The sequence below is a fragment of the Pleurodeles waltl genome, chromosome 5, assembly GCF_031143425.1.
Source record: "Pleurodeles waltl isolate 20211129_DDA chromosome 5, aPleWal1.hap1.20221129, whole genome shotgun sequence".
Lineage (NCBI taxonomy): Eukaryota > Metazoa > Chordata > Amphibia > Caudata > Salamandridae > Pleurodeles > Pleurodeles waltl.
The window spans coordinates 410,033,621-410,060,429 of record NC_090444.1 but is presented as its reverse complement, the minus strand read 5'-3'; the positions used below and the strand labels follow the sequence as shown (position 1 = coordinate 410,060,429).

Sequence of the window (26,809 nt, the reverse complement as noted above, 5' to 3'; positions counted from 1 at the left end):
GGCTGGAATTTCAATTTGTGACCACGCCACTTAGCTATGATCAGTAAGTACTTAAGTTGGTGCTCATTCCTTTAAAGTATCTATATATATCAAAAAGACAACAATTTTTCTAATCATGAATGCATCACTGGACCTTGTCACTTGCCAAGCAATTTAATAGTAAAAACGAAATCACTAATAAGCCACTAGATAATGTACTAATAAAATTACAGTTAAAATGATACAAGGCTAAATGGTTAGAAATTACTGGGGAGAAAAGTTAAGAATTTAGATTTTACCTGAACTTCAAAGGGTTTTAAATTGAATGAACCTTTAATGAAATATTTGTGTGTGGCCTACACTATCCATCCCATTTAACCTTACCTGACATTCACAAAATGTCACAACACCATTTTGCCCCTGAGCTAAAGCCTATTGCAGGCATGTGTTTCTATGCACAAAAGAACATAAGAAGATTCATAAACAATTTCTACAATGTAGAAAATTATTTGAATTCATCTATCTCGTGGACCTCTACCCTGTGGATGTCCCAAAATGCTGGCAAAAGATGATGAAAGTTAAGTAGATTTAATAAGCTGCAGATGTGCACTTTGAGTGCCCTGATCTCATTGTATTATTTGTTGGCAGATATAGATAGATACTGTAATCCAGCTGAGAAGTTACAAAGCATTAATGGCAAATACCCAGTAAGCAAATCATCTGACAGCAGATTACTTAAAAGCTGATGAATCCCCTGTAGTTCAGTGCCAGCCTGACACCATCCTTTCTTTTTTATTAGGAAAACTTTACTTTCGAAGCCCTTAGAATTAAAGGGAGGGATGGTCACAGAAGTTATTTTGTGCCAACTGGTTCACACCTTTGTTAGTAAGACAGGAATAGTGTTAAAAGCAAATTAAGGCAGTGTATTAGTCTGCACTGCAGTCCTACCACATAAATTAATAACATGTAACATATTATTGCACTGTTCCAAAGGCGTTGCCTGTGCATTGTAGTCTTAAGAATACTTCTCAGACTTCTGCATTCAAATTACTGTCTAAGGGATTCAATTCCTGCTAGGTTTGCCTTCTTAATTGACCTTGGAACAAAAGCACTAATCCATCTTAAACTCCTAATGCACAGTGCTGTGAACTGGCACGCTAAGTTTGTGAATGCAATTATTGGTTATCTTTAACAAGCAACACAACTTTCAGTTTATGCATGTGGGCTATGAAAATAAAATATACTGACCTGCTCATATATTTCAATGGCTTTTTGATATTGCTCCAGCTGTGCTGCATAAGTAGCCACCTTCAGAAGACACTTGTTAGCTGAACTGGAAAGAATAATTAAGTTGTTTTTTCAATCAAATTAAGACCATACAGAAAAGCCTTTATGGGAATCTTTAAACTATGCAATGTTAATTATGTTTTATTTTGTTTTACCTTTCGTCATACGAGATATTTAAAAAAAATGAACTAATGGAGTTGGTTTACAATGAATACCATAAAGCATTGTAGCACTGTCCGGAAATGTAGACTACTGAATCATGGGATGTACTGCATAAAAGTGCTTTTGATTGTATGAACACAGACTTAAAGCAGTAGGCTGCTCCACAAAAGAAATTGACACTGCTGCATAACATTTTAAGCATTAATACTTTTATCTGTAAAAATAAATATCTTAGGTTTGTAAAGAAATCCTTAAAACAACGTCACTGGTGACTGGAACAGCAATCAGAAACACAAGCCTGCACACTTCATGACATGTAGAGGCACAAAATGAGACAGCTCGCTGGTGGAAAAATTGTTCTTATCTTGTGTTAGGGACATACAGAGAGGTAAGTTACAGAGGAAGGGGATTTTTTAAGATGGTTTACTCAGTGTTCAAATATTGTTTTCACTAGAATCGAAGAAACATACGAGTCAGTAATCATATGGGGCCACAAGAGAAATATTCTCCATTAAACAAATGAAACATGTCTAGGTGTTCCATACCATGAAATGTCTTAGCTTGAGGAGCAAAGGTAAATTTCTTCACCATCATGGGGGGATGCGAAAGCCTTACCAAGGGGATGACACTTACAACTGTACCAGGATCTTTCAGCAGGCAAATGGAGAGGGAGAGGCATGTTAGAAGTTCCATAATTCCTTCATAAAGCAAAGACCTAGTCCAGATGGGGTTTTTCCATTTGTTTTCTATTCACATGGGACAATATAAAGCAATTATACTGAAAGAATACAAAACGGAAAAGCAAAAGAATGTTTTAGGTGGGTGCTTTGGAAACAAAACGTCAGAGGATGAGGTAAGGCAGAACATGAAGACTGCACAGGATGGTTACTGGAGGTGCTGGCGGCAAGGAAATGTTGACCCTCGTCCAAATAAATTCCTCACTCTGTTTAGAGCATAAGGATTAAGATATAGTTGTCAAAATTGTTTAGGAAAATCACAACAATTGCAGCACTCATTGTCCACAATGTGGATACTGTTATTCTAGATTAATGGTCAGGGCTAGTGGAAGTGAGGGAGGAATAGAATGAGAAAGGGTAAACTATTTGACTAATCCTCCCTGGTCTGGCCTTGACAGTCAGACCTCATGAGCCCTAATTATTTGACTCTGGAGTTTGCAGGTTACTTAGGGGAAAAGGTTTTCAGTGAAAGGGGCAAGTGGTGGAAACATGATGACAGATGGGAGGAAACAGGAAGAATAAGGAATTGTATAATCTTGAGTCCAGTTAATACTCTCAATACACTAATAGCTATTTGTGATTCAAGGGAATAAAGATGGATACCAGGGCACAAATTATTTTTTATAAATGTTATGGGCCTGAACACTCTTACTCAAAATACACAATATCTGTGACCCAGCTAGCAAAAGAAATAGTGAGCTTACAGGCCATTTTAAAGTTGAAGTTATGATAACCAAAGCTGATAAAAATGGAGGTAAAGTGACAACCAAAGGTCTAAATGGAAGTTAGAAGTAATAGCACCATATTTGAGCCAGACGTTTTTAGTACTTTGATATATCGGGCATCATGCAGTTTGCTGCAGGAGATATATTGAGGTCACGATACAGATTTAATGGTGCAGAGACCAAGCCAGATAAGGACAGAAAGAGGATAACATTCATACAATTCATTGCTGTCTGGTGAGCCTTTTACTGACAGAAGTTCCCACACAAAAACAGAGGCCTTCATTACACAGCAACACTTTGACAAAGAGAGTGAGCACGGCACATACACCAAAGCAGCTAGACCTATAATCTGTTATCTCAAACCCCAGAAATAACACTTGAAAACTGAAGACTATCTCTTAAGAGCCCAAGTAAACTGAGATGGAAAGAGGGAGAACACCATAAAGGAGATGATTTCTATGATGGATAAGGAAATCCTTTAAATTAATTAATAAAAATAGGAGTTGTTCTTCCAGAATCAGAATGACATTAAAATAATAGCAAGTAAAATACGAATTACTAAACTCTTAAACCCACATGTAATTTGGAGCTTTAGTTGGACAGCAGCACCGTTTACTAATTATAATTGTAACTCTACAAGTTCTGTAACATAGTACTTAATTCTCACAATCTTTCTCTTTTACCACTTGTTTATTTATTTGACTTTTGCTAGCAGTGCCACTCATTTCTGTACCACCTGAACGTGTGTAGAGACTCTTGCATTTTTACTTTTGAACCATTATATTTAAGAATTCTTTACATTAAGCCTATGTCACAACCATAATTTTTCAGCCTTGAGAAAGCCTCAAGAGTATCACGCACAAGAGTGAAAGACATGTTGGGTGATATACTCCTAAACCATTAGAAGTTGAAATTTTATTGACGGATTCCTTTGATGTCAGAAGAAAAAAACCTTTATGAAGGAGCAGCTATGATTCAGTGTAGGGATGAAGGCCTATTACAAACATTGTTAACTCCAGCTTGGCCATTATAAAGGCTTCTATGGTAAGTGGATAAATATATTTAACCTGATATATTTCATTACCATAAATAGACTAGTATAGTAATGTAAAGAAATAAATACTGCTTGAGAACACCAATAACTAACAATGTAAAATAAATGAATGTCACATATTTCCCTACATCATAAATGACTGAACATTATGAAGAAATACAAGCGCTTGTGAAAAAACACACAGTGAATTATTCACCTAGAAGCTGTATGTTTTAACACTGAAAATAAATTTTAGTATTGAACAAATGAACAAATAGATGGATTTATTTGCAGACTGGAAACTGTAATCCATTGTATGCTAAGCCATCAAATAAAAGTAAATAAACAATGAAAAGGTTTGTTAATGTCTGCCAAGCCAGGCTTTTTGTGTTTGCCACTGCACTGATTTTTATAAAGATCTAATACATATCTTTCGTATTGATTTTGAGTAGCTGGACATGTGCATACTGACATATGAAATGTAGAATTGAAAAGTTACTGCCCCTGTACTTCAAAAACCAGCAAAGAGTAGAAAAAATATGTACAACTGTACACATGGAACCATTCTTATTCTCATTAAATCAATAAAGTTAATAAAACCCAATCTAATACAAGTACTTCTAGATCACTGTGATATAATGAATACAAATAAAAAAAGATTTCAAGAAAACATGACTGGGATTTTTCTAAATGTATTAAGTTTATCGATTATGGCAGGCAACTATTTAAATACAGACAATCTTTGAATAAGGAAAGCAGTTGTTTTGCACAGAACCTCTTCTGTACATGATGAGCATGACATAGTAAGAATGTGATTAGATGCATTCAAATATTTTAATGAAAACTTGATGCCCAATTTGATAAAGACATCTGGTGCACGGGGCTAATATCTTTGAATAATGCCCACTTACCTATTAGATTCTTCTCCTTTGTAGTAATCTGCTGACTGTTCATAATGTGCAATAGCCTAAAGAGAAAGGGCAAACCATAAATACGTTGTCATTTAATTTGAATCAAGTCTTAGTTTATTTAGATCACCCATTACTCATGTGACCAATCAGTGATAATAATAGGGTGATAACAGTATTTCATTTTTACTTGGTACATAATTCTGAATATACTTCTTGCATGGTATGTGACCATCTGCCACAGTTGGTTTGTGCAAAACCAAATGAAGTTTGTTGTATTTTACAAAAACCGGGGCTGTCGATGAAGCAGTGGCTATGAAAAGATTCAAACGGTAATAAACATATACTTCAAGGTTTAATGCATGAACTGCCTACTTGCCACTTAGTTATGTAAACAATCTGGCTGAAAAATAAGCTTAGAGAACAATAATTTGATCCTTCTGAAAATGAATTTAATATGCTAAATAATGACAGCCTCCACCAAAAAATGTGAACTGCGTAATTACATGTAAACCATTAGTGTGTGGTCCCAATATGCTTATATGAAGAGCCAGGACTTCAGCTTCTTGTGGAACTCAAGAAGTGAGTTGGAAACTCTGATACGTTGACGGAGGCTGTTCCATGTCTTGGGTGCAATGTAGAAGAATAAGTGACCTCTAGTTTTGGTTTTGCAGATGCGGGAAGTGTGCCCGAGTGAGAGAGAGTGTAGGTGTCTGGTGGGTTGGAGAAAGTGCATGTAGCCGTTTAAGTGTTCTGGTCCTGTGTTGTGTAGGGTTTTGTATGTATGCAAGAGGAGTTTGAATTGGCTCCACCTGTGAGAGGGGAGCCAATGAAGCTTTCGGAGGTGGAGTGTGATGTTGGTACAGCATGATGTGGGTGCGGCATTGGGAGGTCGAACATGAGATTTGCAGCTACATTCTGGATGGTCTAGAGTCTGTGTACGAATTTGTTTGGAGACTCCGGCATAGAGAGTGTGGTGCCATAGTCTAGCCTGCTGGTTAGAAGTGCTTGTGTGATGGTCCGTCTGTTGTTCTGAGGCAAACATTTGAAGATCTTTTGCAGCTTGCATACAATGTGGAATCAGGGGATGCACATTGTATTGACTTGAGCCGTCATGTTGAGCTTGTCATCTAGGATGATCCCTAGATTTCTTGCATGATCCCAGTTGTGGGTGTTGGTCCTAGCACTGAGGCCACCAGGTGGAATCACTGGAGAGGCCTTGTTGTTGAAGATCAGTACTGCCGTCTTGCCAGAGTTCAGCTTCAGGCAGGTGGTTCGGATCCAGTCTGCTACCATGGTCTGCTGGTGTTTGGTCATTCAGGGAGAAATGAGTTTGGTGTCATCAATGTTAGGAGACGACAGTGATGTCTTGTGATCGGATGATTATGGAGAGTGGTGTCATGTTTAAGTTGAAGAGGGTGGGGCTAAAGAAAAATCTCTGTGGGACACCGCATTTTAGTTTCTTGGTCTCTGGTGTGATGGGTATCAGCTAGAGCCTTTGGGTTCTTCCCGTGAGGAAGGAACAGATGCATTTGAGAGTGGAGCCTTGTATGCAAATCTCTTGGAGTTTTCTTATGAGGGTGTTGTGGGAGACAGCTGCAGAGTGTGTTGTGGGAGGCAATCTTGAAGGCCATGGAGAGGTGGAGCAGGGTGAGGGCCACTGTTTCTCCTCAATCCAGGATGTTTAGAATGCCGTTGGTGGCTGTGATGACTGCTTTTTCGGTGCTGTGTTTTACACACAAAGGGTCTGATTTACATCTTGACGGTGTTACCGCCAAGCCGTGTCAGCGGCAGACCTGAAAAGACTGTCAAGGCAACAATGTTCTGCCCACCGTACTTAGATGTTACAGTTCTGAAAGCAGTGGACTGGTGATGGATTGCTGACAGAGAGGAAACGGCAGCGGGACTCAACGGACTTTGTACAATGGCTATGGAATAGGGGTAAATGACACACATACACCATCCCTTAGACAAATGTGTCCCACTCGCACTACACAGTACACAACACACCACAAAAAACACCATCATCCATTACAATCCCAACACAACACAACCCGCACATGCTGAAAACACACGTTGACATACATCCATGACACACAAACTCCATTGACACTGAACCCACACACGACACAACACAACCACAACTACCAACACAACTACAATTGTGCTAATGGCCAATATTCAACTGAAATTCAATGTTAAAATAGTATTCTGTATCTGGGGGACAGGTATGTGTCTTAAATACTGAGCCTTGCCTAGATATGTTTTGTGCTCAAAAACCTTTTCTTGCAATCGTCCAGTAGCTTTATCAAAGGTCTATTTTTTACATTCTAAATTGGCATGAATACTAACAAGACAAGCTATTTTTTTAATTATCTTTTCAGTTCCGAATGAACTGTTTCAACATAAGACTATTTCAGTGGCGGCCCGTCCTTTAGGGCGGAGGGGCCACGCCCTCCCACCTTTTGCCCCTCATAAAGAGTGTCTGTCAGGCTGAACAAAGGTCAGCCTGACAGACACTCTCCATGTTCCGCTCAGGCAGCCAGGAGCAGACATGCGCGATTTGAGCACACTCCTGGCTGTCTGAGCTAAACTTTGCTGGGCTGAGGAGGTAACAGCTCCTATGGGCGTGACCTCCTCAGCTCAGCAAATGTGTCTCAAGGCCCTCCCCTGGGTGACTAGGAAAGCGTCACCAATTGACACTCTCCCTGGGCGCTTTAGGTTTAAGCCCTGAAGTGCCCAGGGCGAGTGTCAATCAGTGACACTTCGTCACAGAGTGGGGTGGGGTCAGCAGTCTCACTGACCCCATCCCACTCTATGACGAGGCTGGGACTGCTGCCTTCCCTCCAGCCAATGAGGGAAGGCAGCAATCCCAACTCTCCTGGGACCTGGAGGCTGAAGGTAAATGTGTGTGTGTGTGTGTATATATGTGTGTGATGTTTTAAATTGAATGTTTGGTGCGTGCGTGTATCCACTGGACTATTTATTAACTAATTTCAAGACACTTTTTTCTTCCCACAACACTTTTTTTTCCACTGTGTTTGAGATCTATTAAATCCTAGCACTGCAAACAAGGGTACCATGGGCACCTTATCCAGAGTTGCCATGAATTACAAGTCACACACATCTGCTTCGAACCTCAAGAAGTATCAGTTCAACTCCAGTGGGCACTGATTGTACTGACTGCAATGCATAATATTCAATGATCTGTTAAAGAAGACACTCAATGATAAACGTAACACTTGTTTCATTATTAAATTGGACTCTAGGAGGTCACTTAGTCTTTATTTGCCAAACATTGAAACACATTTCAATGCTGATAGGGCATCTAGTTCAGGGAGTAAGTGACTGTCTATCTGGTGGCAGTGCCGTTCCTAGTGGCATGCAAAGGGTGAGATAGGCCCAAGTATATGAAAGAAAAATAGCTACTTCTGCACCTGGTTCATTACTAAAAACAGCTAGAAATGATGTGCAACAGGCCCTCAAATCCCAGAGTCCTAGTGCTACTGTAGCTCTTGCTATACTGATGGCTAATACCCTGGCTAGTTCTCCTGCCATTACTACCCACATAAGAGGACAGTGAGTACCACAGCATCCAGATGCATGGAGACACCTTATCAGTCCCTAAGCTCTTAGCCTTAACCTAAAACTATTGGCTCTTTTGTAAGCCTTTGACTTCACTCCAGTCAAATATACGAGGTATGTCCCAATGCAACTGAAATGAGGATCAGTATACCATGCTCCCACAAATACACACTCCTATACGATCTACTCTGGATGCAAAATATACAGTGTTTAACGCATGCTTGTTCCATGCACCACAGATGTGAATTTATGAATATTTTCATTAAGTAGTGCTACAGCATTATAGCGCAAAAATAAAGAAATAGCAGCTAATAAATAATTGTATGAGACTGCTGCGACCATCACATAAGAGGTTTGAATTAAAAGCAGTTTAAAATATACAAGGCAGAGATTTTAACCTTACCTTTTCAATATCCACCATCTCAGTTTCATAAATTTCTGCAATTGTTATGTGATGTTTGGCAGCGATAGTAAACCTTCCCTGTAAAAGGCCACATATTGAAAACAAAAGCATGCATTAAAGGAAAATACTTCTCTGGAGTTTAATGTTTCGTAAAAACAATGTTTAATATTATACTGGCATTAGCAGATACTTGAATGTGTGACAACTTCTTACCATATCTGTATAGATATCGATTGCTGTATTTAGGCAGTTGATGGCCTCTGTTGCGTATGCATTTAAGAAAAAATAATGACATTTTTATGTTCGCATGGCTTTACATTTTTTTTTTTTTTTTTACTCTTACTGGTATATTTACCAGTTTCAAACTAACGTTCATTAACGGTGTAAACCAATCCAAAGACTGACTTTTTTACGCTTTTCACAAAGAGCAACGCATCAGAAATGATCCAAAATGATTATGTTGACAAACTTTCAGGACATGGATCAAGTATCCATTAAAAACCATGCAAAACATGTAAAACTATTGGGCTTTCTAGGCACCACAGTCCACTTACATAATAACTTGCTTAAAAAAGTTTTGGGGAGACCATTTTTTGTAGTCACACTGCATTAAATATAACAGTTTAACCATTACCAAACTTGTTAGTATTCAATTTACCAATATCAGCTGGACAAACGTTAGAGCTTGCCCCACTGGGGATATGAATCTGCCATCTGCACATTACACAGAGAACTCAGATTTACACTCTGAAATGTTTTGCTAGTGAAACACCAAAAGTAGTACACTATCAAGTATATCAGCCCCTTGCTAGAAAAGTCATCAAATAAAAAGGTAAACAAAGGTGAAATGGACCACTGTCATTTGTTAGGCACAATCATTTACAAGGGTTTGTCTTTCTGCAGGAGTTGAAGTGTTATAGTTGTACAGCACTTCACATCTAGTAATCCAATTGAAAGAAAAAAGAATAAGTAATAACAAAGTGAAGTAAAATCTAGGTAGGGGCAAACCTTAGTGACACAAATCAGATATGATCTCAATAGTTTCTATTCGCCCTCTCCCCACTGCAATTTGTTATAAAATGCTGCCTGCTGATACCACTAAATCCGCTTCAACATACATATTAACACATTTCAGTACTTGTGCACTTAATAGATAAAGCCTAAATCCAGACTATTATTAATTCATCTCATTAGAGAAAAGGGTCTAGATATTAATACACTACTTGTTGTCACTATTCTTCAAATATGCATCACATTCTTTGAGCATCAGCTGCATATACTTCAAACCATGCAACTAATGCTACGACTAGTAGAAACATATTGAACATTGGAATATTAATAGCCCCACACTCCAACTCCTCACACTCACCTAATTTGAAATGGGAGCCTGAGCCATCTTTATACCATAAAACTGTTTCAGTCCTAACAGCATTGCTTCTTGTTTAATTTATGCTCACTCTCCATATTACAATTTGACCTGTCACCTGCTGGAGATATTCTCTTTCTAGCTTGGTTATACTTATCAGGGTTAAACAAGAGATTTAGATTCACAGTCATTGCATTACATTTAAACACTTCATCTACCAACTCAATAGACCATGATGCTCCCTTCAGGCAGGACCAAAATATACTTCCCAAGCTGTTGAAATAAATATTGTGCATAAATGGTACCTACAAGTAAATGTAAACATGCTTTTCATACAGATCTTGTAGTAGGAGTTCCAGAGTAAGAGCAAAACAGCCATGTTTTATACAAGCCCGCATCTAAGAAGTTCCTGACCAAATCAAACATCACTACGGGAAGGTATACTCTGAGAAGAATGCATGAATTGTTGCCTGCATAACTGTCTAGCTAAATACCACAAATATATTAATTTGGGACAGGCAATTCGGTCCTCCAAACCCACAATTTTAGCATTTTTGTATCTACTGGCAGAGCCTCTGTTTTCAAGGAGGAGGAGGTCAGTGCTTAATTTGAGCCGGTGGCTTCCAGTACTCGACACCTGCACTTAATTGTAAATTTCAGCTCTTATAATATTTGGCCACATGGTGCCTCTGTTTATATAATTTAGAGCTCAGCACAATAGTTGTTTATTAATTCAATATACATTAAAATTACAAACACATGTTGCCCAAGGCATTCTTATAGCTTTGGGAGCCTGGAACAGCCTACAATTTCACATGTGGTGTATGATGGTTAGTAGTTGTGTTGGAAATGTCATTGGCAGCACTGGCGAGGGTTATGAGTGTTGCAAGTTGCACTGGCCTCCTGATGAGGGTCCTGGCACTTATTTATTTACAAATTAAGCCATGGTTGAGGAGACACCCTTACATTTTGTTTACATTTTGTTTAAAGGATGTGCAGGTGGAGCATGAGTAGCCAATACATGTTACTGGCAGTAGCTTGAACAGTATTTATGTAGAAGTGTTCCAAGGCATCAAGCTTTCTTATAAGTTCACTTTTTGATTTTACATCAAGCCATGAGGTCACATTTTGCAAAAGGTCTCAGAAGGGCCTTTTATGCAGTTAGCACAGAATGTTTCTTTAGGGGCATATACAACTGCACCACTCATAGAAGACTGCAAACCCTAAATAAAAACCCATGGCTATTTTTGTCATTACAGCCTAGTCATGAAATCAGTCATCACCAAACATAAGAAAAGACGGTGATCTTGCAGGAGGTGGTTACTACATCACCTGGAACTCTGCAGACCATGGTAGTTGGCATGCAGTTCTAGCTGTAAAAATAAGGTATTATTTGTTAGAACCAACTGGGTAGAAGAGAAAGATTTAATTATAAATATGTAGGCAAACGGCAACATTCACTTGTCTGTTTTGTGTTTGGCTACTCATTTTGTGACTAACAACAGAAATACTGCAAAGTCTAGTTTTGCGACACAATGTGGTATCATCCTTCTTTAGAAAAGTGCATAAAAAGCTTCCTGCAATAAACACACCATGTTAAGTGAATGCCTCAGTAGCTTGAGTTAATGAATCTGAATTCTTTGTCCAGCATCAAAATATAGGGAGGTGTGATCTTAACTCTGCTAGGCAACTCTTCTACCAGTGAAGTCTCAGTAGAGAGGCAGCAGTGAATGAATAAATTAATTGTTTTAATTACATTCACTTTGCCTGACAAACATTACTTCATGGACATTCAATTATTAATGTTTTATTACTACGCATCACCTGATTTTCTTTTGAGTACTTTGTATGCAGATTTTGACACATCAACAATCAGTGCTCACTTTGTTGAAGTGGATGCAGATGATGGGCTCTGGCATTCAGTTTTGGGGACAAGGACCTCTCTACCAGGTTTTAGAACAGAACCATGCATGCCGGAACAACGCCTGCCTCAACAACGTGGTCGGAACCCTGACCGCATCGTCTCCACACATGCCTTTACCATGCATGTCTTTAGAACTAATTTTGTTGTAAAAGCATGCCTAGTAAAGGCATATGTAGAAACGGCGAGTGAAACGGCATGCGTTGTTCTGTCATACAACTAAACTACTCCAACCCCCCCCCCCCCACCCGCCATGAGCCCTAAAAAAAATATATATATATATTGATCCCAACACTACCCCTAAAAACTAAAGTACCCCGGCCCCCTGCCCCCCGATCCCTGAAAAAAACTATCCCGACCTCAGAACCCCTGCCCCAAAAAACTAAATTACCCGGACACCATCCCCCCCACCCTGAGCCCTAAAAGAAAAACACTCAAATCCCAACACACTCCAAAGTAATGTGTACACCGCTCCATCAGCCCTCTTGTTGTGCTTTTCTGACTTCTTTCCCCAGTGACCTGACTGGCACCTTTATTTGAATTCATTAAAAGAAGAACAAGTCATTTTGGTTAAGTGTGATGCAACCTAACATGTATCTTATAAAATACTTTGCATTTTATGGGCATAGACTAAGGTGACTGTGTCAGATAGATCCAAAATGCACTTTACTTAGGTATCTTGCTCAGACTATAATACACTATTATAAGAACACATAACGGTTTAATATTAATGGCAATACAAATAATTGCACCGGGTTTGTGCTAAGAGTAGATTGTTTGAAATCATGTATACATTTGAAAAATGTATACGAATGTTGGTTGAAATAATCCTGTCCAAAAAAAGCTTATTTTTCACTGCAGGGACTCTACAACATTAGCTTTCATGAACATGACTTTAAGAAAAGCTCTATACCAGTGGTTCCCAACTTTTGGTGTGGGGACCCCTGGGGTTCTGCGAAGCCTCCTCAGGGGGTGCGCAACTGCTTCGAAAATTAAATAATAACAGATTAGGTCCCCAGCTTTCAGTAATGGCTCAGTGGGGTCCCTGGGTGCCAATAATGATTCAGTAGGGGTCCCTGGGTTCCAGTAATGACAAAGCGGAGTCCACAGAAGTTGAAAGGTTGGGAACCACTGCTCTACACAATAAGATGCACTATCCATACATGATACTACAAATATTTCAAATGGCTTACCTTGAGGATCTGCCTTTTTGTAAGCATTCCCTGCATCTACAAAACTGGTGGCTGCATCATGTTTGCTTTGCAGTTGCATATGTATTTTTGCAGCTTGGCAAAATGCATTCCCTGCAGCTAATACACAAAAGAAAATAATACATTACAATAGGTTATTTATCAACTGTGTAACTATATTCAACTTTAACCCAGAAAATTAAAACAGACTATACTCTATGACTGCCAGTGAAATGAAAGAAACATGCAATTTCAATAGTCCATTATAGACTGTTAATTTAACAGGTGTATGTACGCCATCACTAATCAGGTCTTCTGGAATTTTAGTGTACATGCAAATATATCTATTTTGCACAGTTGCCATTGGTCTTCTTACTAGTGGAATACAGTACATCCATTCTTAATATTTGAGGGCACTAAACCTTTAATTTGACAGCACTGAATGGCTGGCATCTAGCTGTGGGAGATCGAGGGAGGGTCTGGACAGGGCTGGAGAGTTTTCAAGTAGTGGCTTGGCAAACTGTAGCCAAGTTCGATGTCTGAGCACAATGCAATTAAAGGCTTGACTGCAACTTCCAGTTTAAGGTGAACCCAGCTGCAGTTCATCTTCTGGAATTAGTAACAAAAATACAATACAACAAGACGCGCATGGACAGCTCTTTTTTTAATAAATGAGGGTATGACTTAAGTGTATCAGATCAGCAGTTGCTTGAAATGTTTTCATATAAGTTAGTCTGGCTTCCTCCTACTGTTATACCATAGCCTAGGTAAAACCTTACGGTAGCCCTGGTTTTTCATAAGCAGCATCTGGATTTTGCCAGTCCCCTTTTTGGTATGCTGGCTGCTTAATACCCACAGACCTGCAGGAAGATACAGGAGGAGGACCAAATGTGTCAGATATCCCCGTGGCTATATTACAAGTGCCACAGAATATAATGGACTTGTTATATGGTGAATGGGATATCCGTTTGTGAAGGAATAACCCCTCCACCAATCTCTAAATTAGGTGCTGGGTTATGAGTTGTAGCCGACTTATTTAGCCGCACGCAAGGGGGATATGGACATGGGTAGGACACACAAGATCATTTGTGATCTGTTGCACTTTTATGATTCCCCCACCCCCTTAATGATGGTCCCAAAAATACAACAAAATAAGAAAAACGCAAGTGTAAGAGGATTGGAGGAAGGAATTTAACACAGAAACAAATACAAAATGTAATATTGTTTTGTTAGGTTGTCAAGAGGTAACGGGGCACAACACATTATTTATGGAGCACTGTGAAACAATGATGCATGTTGGTGAATTACGTTAATCAACAAACTAGTACTTCACATTGTGGTAAACTGATTTTAGGAAAGTGAACACAGGCAGACATCTTGCTGCAAAAGGAGGGCTGCTCTGATAAGTCTTCAAACACTCTGGCTTCCGAGGTCGGAGAAGCCCTGCCATCTATGGCGAGCCAGTCAAATTCTGGAAAAAACATCCAAGTACTACCCACTAAACCAAATCCTGTTTCCAGCTTAAGTTACTTCATCTAAGTTATTCTGTGCTTATAATGAGTTCCCATTCACATTTGCGTGGTCTCTTATTGCTAAACTGATAAAATAGTGAAATATATAAGACACAGGGTCCCGGTGATTGCAAAACAGTATTAAAGTATTCAGCCTTTTTCTAGAGGAGGAACAGTCACTGTTAGATTGTTGGGACAGGATGCTACAGAAAGAGGCAAAAGGGACAGAAAATGCATGGAAGCCTTTGCATATTTTGCTAGATTCTGAATAAGCAATTAGAAGGGTCAAGGAGTACCGTACCGATCTGAGTAGGAACACAATGGTGGAAGTTTGCCCTGAGAACAGAAGAGTGCAATGTCACAGAATTTCCAATGCACTGTACAGAGTACATACAAGTAGTTTCTAGACGACACCAGTAGCCAGTGAAGTGTCAGTATTTTAAGCAGAAATTAACATTTGAATTCCGCTCCAATTTGGGGTCTCATGATCTAGCTGGATGGAACCTAACCTAACACCAGGATTTGAAGTATATTGATGCAATTACATAATATTCAGATGGTTTCACACTATTGGGCAAGAACCGTACCAAATGCAAACTCCGATTTTGTTTTTTATTAGTGACACTATTTACTCAAAACCATTTGTTCATCAGATGGGTTCATACTATTTGGCAAGTGCAGCACCAAATGCAAACTTCAATTTTGTTATTTTAATATTGACACCATTTTCGCAAAAGCATTTGTAAGGCAGTTAGTGTCCAAACTGCACCTAGTGTTAGTATCCTAATGAGGCACTCACATAATAATGTAATATTTTCGCAGTGTACTAAACAAGCTCAACACTGCATAGGTGATAAGATATCAAGAAGTGACAACCCAAGATACTTCCAGTGGTGGCTAATTACCTTTAAAGTAATGGGTTGTATCCAGATTTGCTAAACTTACCCTAAACTTAGAAACAGTCTCCTGGCACAACGTTTTCCAAAAAGCCCTAGGTGTGGGGTCCAAACGTTATCAATTACATAGATTTTTGACAATCTTACTTTCTTCAAAGAAGCAACACAGGTGGGGGATCAATAACATAAAAATGATCCTTTAATTCTTGTGTTGATTCATTCATCACTAAGGGCCTGATTACGAGTTTGCAGTCAGAAAACCTGACCGCCAGGCCCGTGGTGAGGAGACCATTGCAGAACTGGCAGTCTCCCCACCTGCCCTATTAGGAGTTTTCCACTGGGCTGGCAGACGGAAACCAAAATTTCCGTCAGTCAGGCCAGTAGAAAACGTGCAGCAGCATTAGACTCGGCTCCACATGGAGCAGAGTCCAATGTTGTTGCACAGTGGAGCTCCTTAGCACCCTTGGATGCTCGCATTCTGACAGTGCTGAGTAGGGGGGCCCCGTGGCCCCCAGCACTTGTTCTCGGACAGCCCTTTCAAGGCGGTTCAACTGCCATGAAAAGGCTGGCGGAGAACATGGTTGTAATCAGCAGGGCAGCGCTGACTTCAGCACCGCCCTGGCTGATCACAACCAAGACAGCTATCAGCCTGTCAGGATCAGAGATCCTGGCATAAACGATGGTCTTTCAACAGATTTGTAATCTACCCGTTAGTATATAACAGCCAATATACCAAGTGATAAATTAACACAAGAAATAAAGGTTTGGTTTTATGGCATTGATTGCTCACTCTGAAGGGTCTCTGCTGTCAATCCTAGATGAAAGATCGATTCAATTGCATGTTGCTTGAATCCTGTGATTCAATTGCTCCGACATGGTCTGACATCTGCAATAGTTTTTATTTTTGAAAAGTTAATTTTTTTAAAAGGATAGCTTTTTCTCCTCGCTGGAACAAGGTGATTCTCGGGTTTGTCACTGTACTAGCATTTTTGCATAGACTGTTTTAGGACTCCAGGATCATCTACTCTGCTTAGGAACTCTTTTTTACTTATTCATAGTTCACAATTTCCACGCCCTGTGTTGTACTTCTAGCTGGCATGTTTCAATGAAGCTTGTATTTGCCATCATTTCACCTACAATTTTACTGAAGGTCTCCAGCTCCCTCAGCTTGTTTGGTGTCTCCTTTAGGAATAAGATGGTTTACACTTGCTAGAGCCCCTCTGGAAAGCTAACACAACAGACCCTCGTTCCACCAGATTGTGTATGCTGTTAACACATGTGTTTGAATACTGAACTGTTGCAGAGGGCACTGCACACAATACACTAAATATACCTGACTCGACCACTCCAGCTTCCACCAGGTAGCTCCAGTATGCTGGTGATCACTTACTTCCTCCAATTCCCAGTTGTACTTCCTCAGAAGATATGGATTAATCTGCAAAATCATTTGCCTGCCGCTAAGTATGGTAGAGGGGGGCTGAAGGAAGGAGTATAGAAGACCAAGATTTTTCGGTGGAACTGTAATACCCTCAAGTATCTCGCTGGACTTTTCTCCACTAAATATTTTAGTGCCTTCTGAGTCAGCTTGTACCTGCAGATGGACCTCGGTGTAGCAGCCTGGCCACAAGCTCAAAACAAAGCCATGTTAGAGCGTGCTGTATTGTGCTTAGCTACCATTATCCGGACTATTCCTTCCCAACCAGATTTTGACAAAGCACTAAACTCTTTACATGAAATGATTGCCCTAATCATCTTTATAGTCATCTCAATATGAGGAAAGGATGAATCGACATGTTAGCACTACTTCTGACTATTAACTTTTTTCTACCAGATCAGCAGACTTTCTGTTAGGCGTATTATTATTCATCACTGACTTTTTATCAAAAATAAGATAAATAGCAAATTGCAATTTTATTTCAAAGACATATCCACCGTATGTACTCGGACACAGCTGGACTCCTAAATCCGCTTTCTTTATTGCTTGAGGTGAGCAAGTAAAACAGGTGAATTGGCAGAATAAGAATGGCAACGTAAATCTCGGGTGGTTTAGAAAAATATTCCTTCTTTCATCAAGCAAAGAACAGTCAAAAACGAAACGCAACACTTCCCTACCACTCCAGTTTTTGGCCATCTTGAACATGTTGGCAGCTCTGGCATACATCTCACATGCCTCTTCAACTTTTGTGTTTCCACTAAAAAAAATAAGAGAGAAAAATATGACGATAAACAGAATGAGGCTTGTGCATAGTAACAATACAAAAAGTGGCTTTTAATATCTCCAGGGCTATAGCTTTGATGATAAATCATGTAGCGGATGTAAAAAAACAAAATACATAAATTAGGGCGTACAAAGTAAATACCTTCAAACAATGTCCTATTTGATATTTATGTCATTCATGGGAGTAACCCGAGTCATCACCAATAAACATATTTATAAAATAAAATCCACGTTGCAACGAAAAATTTAAGTAAGCAAATTGCTCATATCGCAAGCAACATGTGACGTCAACATACAGAAAGAAATTTCTATGGCTAGTTGACACAAACATATGGCAAATTAGGCTATTTTTTGTAAACGGGTACTTTTAAAAACGTTATCACATAGTATAAACTACTGTTGGGTTTTTTGAATTATATTTATATGAATTACACATACTTTTATAACGCCATTACTCTTTTTATACATTTATTACAGGTCACTAGCAATTCAAAAGTGGATTGCCCTTTATTTACTTTGACTACTTGCTACGTGCAAAAGTAATCATTTTTTGGACGCTTCAACATGTTTGCATTCGCACCAATTTTTTTCAGAAGTCATGCCCAGGGAAAATGTATGCCCCCTTTTCCAACGAGACTAAGCAGATTAATGCTATTTGGTAATACAACGAACAAAAGCCTTGCATTTGTAAAATTATGGCTGTCTGAGCTTTCACCGACTGATCAAAGAGAGGCAGATAGGGGAAATAATGATAAGTGCCCAATATTTGATCTAACTACTTAAGTTCACTGAAAAGGAACCATTGTGAGACCCTAGGAGCTTTATAAATTAATACAAATATTCACCAAAAAAATTGGATCCAGGCTTTATCTCATCTATGAAGACACTAATGCATCAGAGACTGTTGTGCTGCTAATCTCCACTTGGAAGAGTAGGAGCTGCAATGTCCTGAGTAGTCAACGGAGACTGAATAAATATAAGACTGCACCTACTAATGTGACTTCGATGACCTCTTGACTGGCTTCTTAGACACCTGCACAACAGACATTTAGTGTGCACGTAGGAATGTGACTTCTTGGTGAACAGGAGCAGAAACAGATGATGGTTGCCGAAATCCCTGATGTTGAGGGAGTCTGATAACCCACACTGAGCAAAAATGAACTACAGAGTTTTTCAATTTAACCCACAGACTACAAGGTTTGTTCTGCGGGCTGACGTTTGCTGCCCTTCGTAGACAGAGTCTGGTGTTTGAGCATTCTTAAGATATTGCTGTTTGAAATTCAATTTACTCCCTTATCTTAAACAAGAGTTAACCATTGTGGGTGAGGGGTGCCATTATGTTCAATGCTGCAGATCCCAAGAGTGACAGAAAAATTCTGGTTGCAACCTGGAAATTGAGATACAGGCCACTGAAACATTAGACACTGAATAGTTGCCAGTCATACCATCTGTGTTCTGGTATCACTTGATCCATGACTTGTTCAGGAAGAATTTGAGTCACTAATGGTTCTCTGAACAGCACCCGATAACCCCTAAATGTCAGCATTAAAGCTGGGGCCCTTAGTGCACCAGACGCTCGAGCTATGGGATACATTGCTAACCAGTGGCAACCCATTTTCAGTGTTTTGCTTTGCAGTTCACTTTGATTGGTGGAGTATTGACTTTGGGGTAAGATCCCTAAAACACTAGCTACGGCTCTTTGAACTACCCCCCACTGAACCCAGAGGTTTAAAGGAAACTAGAACAAACTTCAGAAATACAGTGCCTACAGTATATTGTAATTGTAATTGTAATCGTATTTATATAGCGCTTACTACCCCTGACGAGGCGTTGAAGCGCTTTTCGATGAGTAGCACGCTACTCCGGTACCCAAACAAGAATTAGTGATGGATTAGTATAATTTAATAAGGAGTACAGTTTTAGTATTATTATGAGTTAATTTGAGTTGCAGATATGAGAGTTTGTTAGTTAGATTGACTGGAGTAATGGAGGGGTGGAGGAGGAAAGAAATCCAGAAGTGTTAATTGGGAGTTTATCCTTCATTTACTCAATCCAAAGGCTTGAGATGAATAAAAGGGGGGCGGAGGGGAAAGAGGATGTGGAAGGGTTAGGGAGAGCATATTAGCAGGGTGAGATGAATGCAGGAGAATTTAGTAGGGTTGTGTGGGAGGTCACAGAGGTAGAGTGAGGTTTGGTGAGTTAGATGTGGGGGTGGAGGGATGAGCTTAGGCAGAGATATTTAGGAGATGAAAGTGGTCGAAGGGATTTGGGATGAGTACGAGTGAGAATGGAGGATAGTTTGATAGAGACATGACATAAGAGTGATGAGTAGATAAGTGTGATAAAAAGAGAGCAGAAATTCATAGAAACATGCCAGGCACAGAAACAACATATACACATACATACACATATATATATATATTTATACACACACACACATGACTATACACACACATCTGCACATACAATACATAATTAGAATCATGGGTAAAAAATACTTAGTCGTCCATCCATCATCCTGGTAAAAGGCGGGAACTCCCCCACCTACCTCGAGGGTGGACGGGGCGTGGCCCAGCGGGCGGAGCCCACAGGTGCTCCACAAAGGGAGAAACCCTCCACTCTGTGTCTCCAGCAGAGGAAGACAGAACCCGCGCGTCCCAGTCAGACACAGACCACGCTCCAGCACATCATCAGCTCACCTCCAGGAAGGATTCCAGATCTCCTCCGCCATGGGATCTCTGAGCGCACAGCCACGCCCCGCCCCATCCCTGCTAAGCCCAAGAGCCAGGGTGGGCCGTCCTTTCCAGAAGGTGAGCTTCAACCGCGGCATCTGCCGCGTCCACATTGTACACTAGGGTACGTGATGGGCCACGGGGGCAAAACGTCTTCAGCAACCTTGTGTGCCCTCGGCAATGTCATTGCCACTAGTGCGTCCCCGCGGAGATGTCCTCGCGCCCCTGCGCATCAACAACGCACCACGCGAGTCGGCGGCAAACGCAGTGGGGTCGCCTTGGAAAGCTGTCCATCATCCTGGCAAGAGGCGGGAATTCCCCTACCTACTTCGAGGGTGGACGGGGCGTGGCTCAGCGGGCGGAGCTTACAGGTGCTCCACGAAGGGAGAACCTTCTACTCTGTGTCTCCAGGAGAGGAAGACAGAACCCGCGCGTCACAGACCACGCTCCAGCACACCATCAGTTCACCTCCAGGAAGGACTCCAGATCTTCCTCTGCTATGGGATCTCTGAGCGCACAGCCGTGCTTCATCCTTGCCAGGCCCAAGAGCCAGGGTGGCTTGTCCTTTCCAGAAGCTGAGCTTCGACTGCGGCACCTGCTACGATTATGATTGTAAGTGCTTCCTTTGAGGTTTAGTTTCTGTAAAATGAGCATCGTGGCCTACACAACCGGAGTATTTTCCACGAGTATGTCAGTAAGCGTTACCTAGCATGTTTTATACGCCCCGTTTATATTCTACACTAAGGGTACGTGATGGGCCACGGGGTAAACGTCTCCAGCAACCTTGTGTGCCTTTGGCAATGTTATTGTTACTAGTGCGTCTTTGTGGAGATGTCCTCGTGCTTCTGAGCATTAACAACGCACCACCGGAATCGGCGGTAAACGCATTGGGGTCGTTTTGGAAAGCTGTCCATCATCCTGGTAAAAGGCGGGAATTCCTTTACCTACTTCGAGGGTGGACGGGGTGTGGTTCAGCGGGCGGAGCTTACAGGTGCTTTATAAAGGGAGAACCTTCTACTCTGTGTCTCCCGGAGAGGAAGATAGAAACCCGCGCGTCACAGTCAGATACTGATTACGCTCCAGTATATCATCAGATTCACCTCCAGGAAGGATTCTAGATCTTTCTGCTATGGGATCTCTGAGCGCACAGCCTTGCTTTATCTTTGCCAAGCCCAAGAGTTGGGGTGGCTTGTCCTTTCCAGAAGGTGAGCTTCAACTGCGGCATCTGCTACGTTTATATTGTACACTAGGGGTATGTGATGGGCCATGGGGTAAACGTTTCCAGCAACCTTGTGTGCCTTTGGCAATGTTATTGTTACTAGTGCGTCTTTGTGGAGATGTCCTCGTGCTTCTGAGCATCAACACCGCACCACCGGAATCGGCGGTAAACGCAGTGGGGTCGTTTTGGAAAGCTGTCCATCATCCTGGTAAGAGGCGGGAATTCCTTTACCTACTTCGAGGGTGGACGGGCGTGGCTCAGCGGGCGGAGCTTACAGGTGCTTTATAAAGGGAGATCCTTCTACTCTGTGTCTCCAGGAGAGGAAGATAGAACCCGCGCGTCACAGTCAGATACTGATTACGCTCCAGTACATCATCAGTTCACCTCCAGGAAGGATTCTGGATCTTTTTCTGCTATGGGATCTCTGAGCGCACAGCCTTGCTTTATCTTTGCCAAGCCCGAGAGTTAGGGTGGCTTGTCCTTTCCAGAAGCTGAGCTTCAACTGGGGCACCTGCTACGTTCATATTGGTAAGTGCTTCCTGTTGAGGTTTAGTTTCTGTAAAATGAGCATCGTGACCGAACCAACCGGAGTATTTTCTACGAGTATGTCAGTAAGCGTTACCTAGCATGTTTTATACGCCCCGTTTATATTGTACACTAGGGGTACCTGATGGGCCACGGGGTAAACGTCTCCAGCAACCTTGTGTGCCTTTGGCAATGTTATTGTTACTAGTGCGTCTGTGGAGATGTCCGTGCTTCTGCGCATCAACAACGCACCACCGGAATCGGCGGTAAACGCAGTGGGGTCATTTTGGAAAGCTGTCCATCATCCTGGTAAAAGGCGGGAATTCCTTTACCTACTTCGAGGGTGGACGGGGCGTGGCTCAGCGGGCGGAGCTTACAGGTGCTTCATATAGGGAGAACCTTCTACTCTGTGTCTCCAGGAGAGGAAGATAGAACCCGCGCGTCACAGTCAGATACTGATTACGCTCCAGTACATCATCAGTTCACCTCCAGGAAGGATTCTAGATCTTTTCTGCTATGGGATCTCTGAGCGCAGAGCCTTCCTTCATCTTTGCCCAGCCCAAGAGTTACGGTGGCTTGTCCTTTCCAGAAGCTGAGCTTCAACTGCGGCACCTGCTACGTTTATATTTGGAAGTGCTTCCTGTTGAGGTTTAGTTTCTGTAAAATGAGCATCGTGACCGAACCAACCGGAGTATTTTCTACGAGTATGTCAGTAAGCGTTACCTAGCATGTTTTATACGCCCCGTTTATATTGTACACTAGGGGTACCTGATGGGCCACAGGGTAAACGTCTCCAGCAACCTTGTGTGCCTTTGGCAATGTTATTGTTACTAGTGCGTCTGTGGAGATGTCCGTGCTTCTGCGCATCAACAACGCACCACCGGAATCGGCGGTAAACGCAGTGGGGTCGTTTTGGAAAGCTGTCCATCATCCTGGTAAAAGGCGGGAATTCCTTTACCTACTTCGAGGGTGGACGGGGCGTGGCTCAGCGGGCGGAGCTTACAGGTGCTTTATGAAGGGAGAACCTTCTACTCTGTGTCTCCAGGAGAGGAAGATAGAACCCGCGCGTCACAGTCAGATACTGATTACGCTCCAGTACATCATCAGTTCACCTCCAGGAAGGATTCTAGATCATTTCTGCTATGGGATCTCTGAGCGCACAGCCGTGCTTTATCTTTGCCAAGCCCAAGAGTTAGGGTGGCTTGTCCTTTCCTGAAGCTGAGCTTCAACTGCGGCACCTGCTACGATTATAATTGCAAGTGCTTCCTTTGAGGTTTAGCCTCTGTAAAATGAGCATCGTGGCCTACCCAACCAGAGTATTTTCTACGAGTATGTTAGTAAGCGTAACCTAGCATGTTTTATACGCCCAGTTTATATTGTACACTAAGGGTACGTGATGGGCCACGGGGAAAACGTCTCCAGCAACCTTGTGTTCCTTTGGCAATGTGATTGTTACTAGTGCGTCTTTGTGGAGATGTCCTCGTGCTTCTGAGCATTAACAACGCACCACCGGAATCGGTGGTAAACGCATTGGGGTCGTTTTGGAAAGCTGTCCATCATCCTGGTAAACGCTCCAGTACATCATCAGTTCACCTCCAGGAAGGATTCTAGATCTTTTTCTGCTATGGGATCTCTGGGCGCACAGCCTTGCTTTAGTTTCCAAAGAAACTATAAATCAATAGAAATATACATATAATCTGAAAAAAAAAAAATTATCCCCATAGGCATATGCAGTTCATAGTTGTTTGAAAAAGGTGGTTATGAAGGAAAGAGCCAACTCTTGAGTAGTTTCCTGAAAACAAGAAAGTTATCTGTGGCTCTTATAGTTGGGGGTAATGAATTCCATAGTTTGGCTGCTTGGACGGAGAAGGATGTACCACCTACAGTCTTTTTCTTGTATGGTGGTGTTCTAAGGCGGGGTGCCAGTCTTGAGCGGAGGGTTCTTTGTTGGATGTATTTGGTAATTTTCTTTCTGATGAAAAGCGGTCCTGTTCCATGTATAGCTTTGTGGGTGATACAAAGCAGCTTGAAAGTGCATCTTCTGGCAACGGGTAGCCAGTGTAGTGCTCTCAAGGCAGGGGAGATGTGCAGCAATTAATTGAATAAGTTATAACTGATATGTCAGGTGATTGCCCCTTGGTTACCTTAGCACAGGAAAGAAGGAGAAATGCCCTGCCTGATCACAATCACTTTACAACAAGCATCTGTTTCACTGCAGAGATTGGGTCCCTTTCACTATAATTTTCAAAGTGCTAGAATAATGTCTGAGTTTATATGTAAGCCTGGAAGGTGCTACAAATTATTAGTACTCAGTGCTGTGCCTGCTTTTAACTTTGCTATCTTTTCTACGTGTAAAAAATACCTAGTGTTTTATAAGTAATAACTGTCAGGATATAGATGATATGCTGGTTGATTACTGTAGCTGTTAGACTAGGCATCCTTGGCGTGGTCTCCCCTAACTTTTTGCCTCTGTTTCCCAGGTTGTTGACGTGTGCTGGACTCTGTTTTTGCTGTTTTTGTTACTCTAGGCACTTTACCACTGCTATCCAGTGCTAAAGTGCAAGTGCTCCTATATAAAATGTGTATGTAATTGGCTTTACATGATAGGCTTATTTGAATTACTAGTGAGTCCCTAGTACAGTGCACTAGAGGTGCCCAGGCCTGTTAATCAAATGCTACTAGTGGGCCTGCAGCACTGGTTGTGCCAACCACATCAGTAGCCTTGTAAACATGGCTCAGATCTGCCATTGCAGTGTCTGTGTGTGCAGTTTTAAACTGCAAATTCAACTTGCCAAGTGTGCCAGGCCTAAACCTTCCCTTTTCTTACATGCAAGACACCCCTAAGGTAGGCCCTAGGTAGCCCCATGGGCAGGGTGCAGTGTATGACATATACTAATGTGTTTTATATGTCCTGTCAGTGAAAAACTGTCAGATTCGGTTTTCACTGTTGCAAGGCCTCTCTCTCTCATTGCTTAACATGGGGGCTGCCTTTAAATATGATTAAAGCATAGATTCCCTTTGGGAGCAGATAGACATGTGGAGTTTGGAGTCTCTGAGCTCACAATTTAAAAATACATTTTTTAGTAAAAGGTGGTTTTGAGATTGTGTGTTTGAAAATGCCACTTTTAGAAAGTAGGCATTTTCTTCCTTAAACCATTCTGTGTCTGCCTGTTTGTGGATTCCCGATCTGGGTTCGTTTGACAGTTGGGCTGTTTGCACCTCTCTCTAGACAGTGACACAAAGGGAGCTGGGGTGTAGCCTGTATATCCTGATGAGCCATCTGTGCTAGGAGAGAGGGGAGGAGTGGTCACTTACACCTGAAAGGGCTGTGCCTGCCCTCACACAATGCAGTCTCCAATCCCCGGGTGTGTGTCCGGGGCCTGGCCTGGGTAAGGCAGGATTTCACAAACAAGAGAGACTTTCTTTAGATGTATGCCTACTTCAAAGGCAGAACTGGGTATAAGAAGGACACCCAAACCTATGGAAATTAAATCACTTCTGGCAATTAAGAGGAACATCTGCCTGGAGAAGTGCTCCCCTGCCTGTGACCGTGCTTTGTGGAGCTATCCTGCAGTTGCTGCTTCTGCCTGGTGAAAGGGGACAAAGACTGGACTTTGTTGTGCATTCCTGCTTGTGAAGAAATCCCTAAGGGCTTGTCCTAGGCTTGCCTCCTGTTGTTTAAGTCTCAGGGCCAAAGACTTCCCTTGCTAGCACCTTGACTCTCTGCTGAGACTTCTGCCCTGCCAAGTGGTGCCCTCTCCAGTTCCTGGGGCCTTGACAGGTGAAGGTGGCAGACCAAGATTGAATATCCACGCACAGACCGCCGTGTAGGGAAATCTTTGATGCACCTTCCGAGATGCGGCTGAGAAACGACACACCGGCTGAAATCGGCGCTCCACCTGCATCACGGCTGGAAGATCAACGCACGTGGCTGGAGAAACAACGTGCAACAGAGGCTGATAACGTCCCAACCCACATAGCGCGCTTTTTCTGATACAGTGCGGAAGGATTTTTGATGCAACATTGCTGGTGCCGAAAAACAGCGCAAAGCCTGCCCGGACCCAAGGTGCTTGTCCGGATCAACGCATCACTCTCCTACGGAGAGAAGAAACGACACACGCTGACCCGACCGGAGGAAGGAATGATGCACAGTCTCGCTTGCGAGTGAGAAATCGACGCATCGCTGGCCTTTTCTTTTTTTATTTATTTATTCAGTTTAATAACCATACAACAACAAGCCCAGGAGCAGGGCATATACAAACAGAGACAATCCCAGCAATGCCCAAGCGTAAATTTTATAGTCGGCCAATTATAGATGTAATAAGGGACGTAGTCCCATTATACTCAGTGCAGCAGGATCCGGTCAACATATAGCATACTGGCCATTGGGATTAACATAAGAAACATACCTC

At 41.8% G+C, this 26,809-nt stretch overlaps 1 protein-coding gene across 2 annotated transcripts in view; it reads right to left on the bottom strand.

The window, feature by feature from the left end:
- The window catches only part of NAPB (NSF attachment protein beta), a 143,031-nt gene that overhangs the window by 64,412 nt on the left and 51,810 nt on the right, over positions 1-26,809 (bottom strand). The window contains exons 2-7 of one of the 2 annotated variants that reach the window (XM_069234167.1): positions 17,816-17,895; positions 13,300-13,416; positions 9,033-9,079; positions 8,820-8,897; positions 4,835-4,890; positions 1,228-1,312 (exon numbers count right to left, since the gene is read on the bottom strand). In XM_069234167.1, the coding sequence (XP_069090268.1) occupies positions 1,228-1,312; positions 4,835-4,890; positions 8,820-8,897; positions 9,033-9,079; positions 13,300-13,416; positions 17,816-17,895 (463 nt within the window). The remainder of the gene's footprint in view (positions 1-1,227; positions 1,313-4,834; positions 4,891-8,819; positions 8,898-9,032; positions 9,080-13,299; positions 13,417-17,815; positions 17,896-26,809) is intronic. The other variant, XM_069234168.1, reaches the window with a different exon arrangement.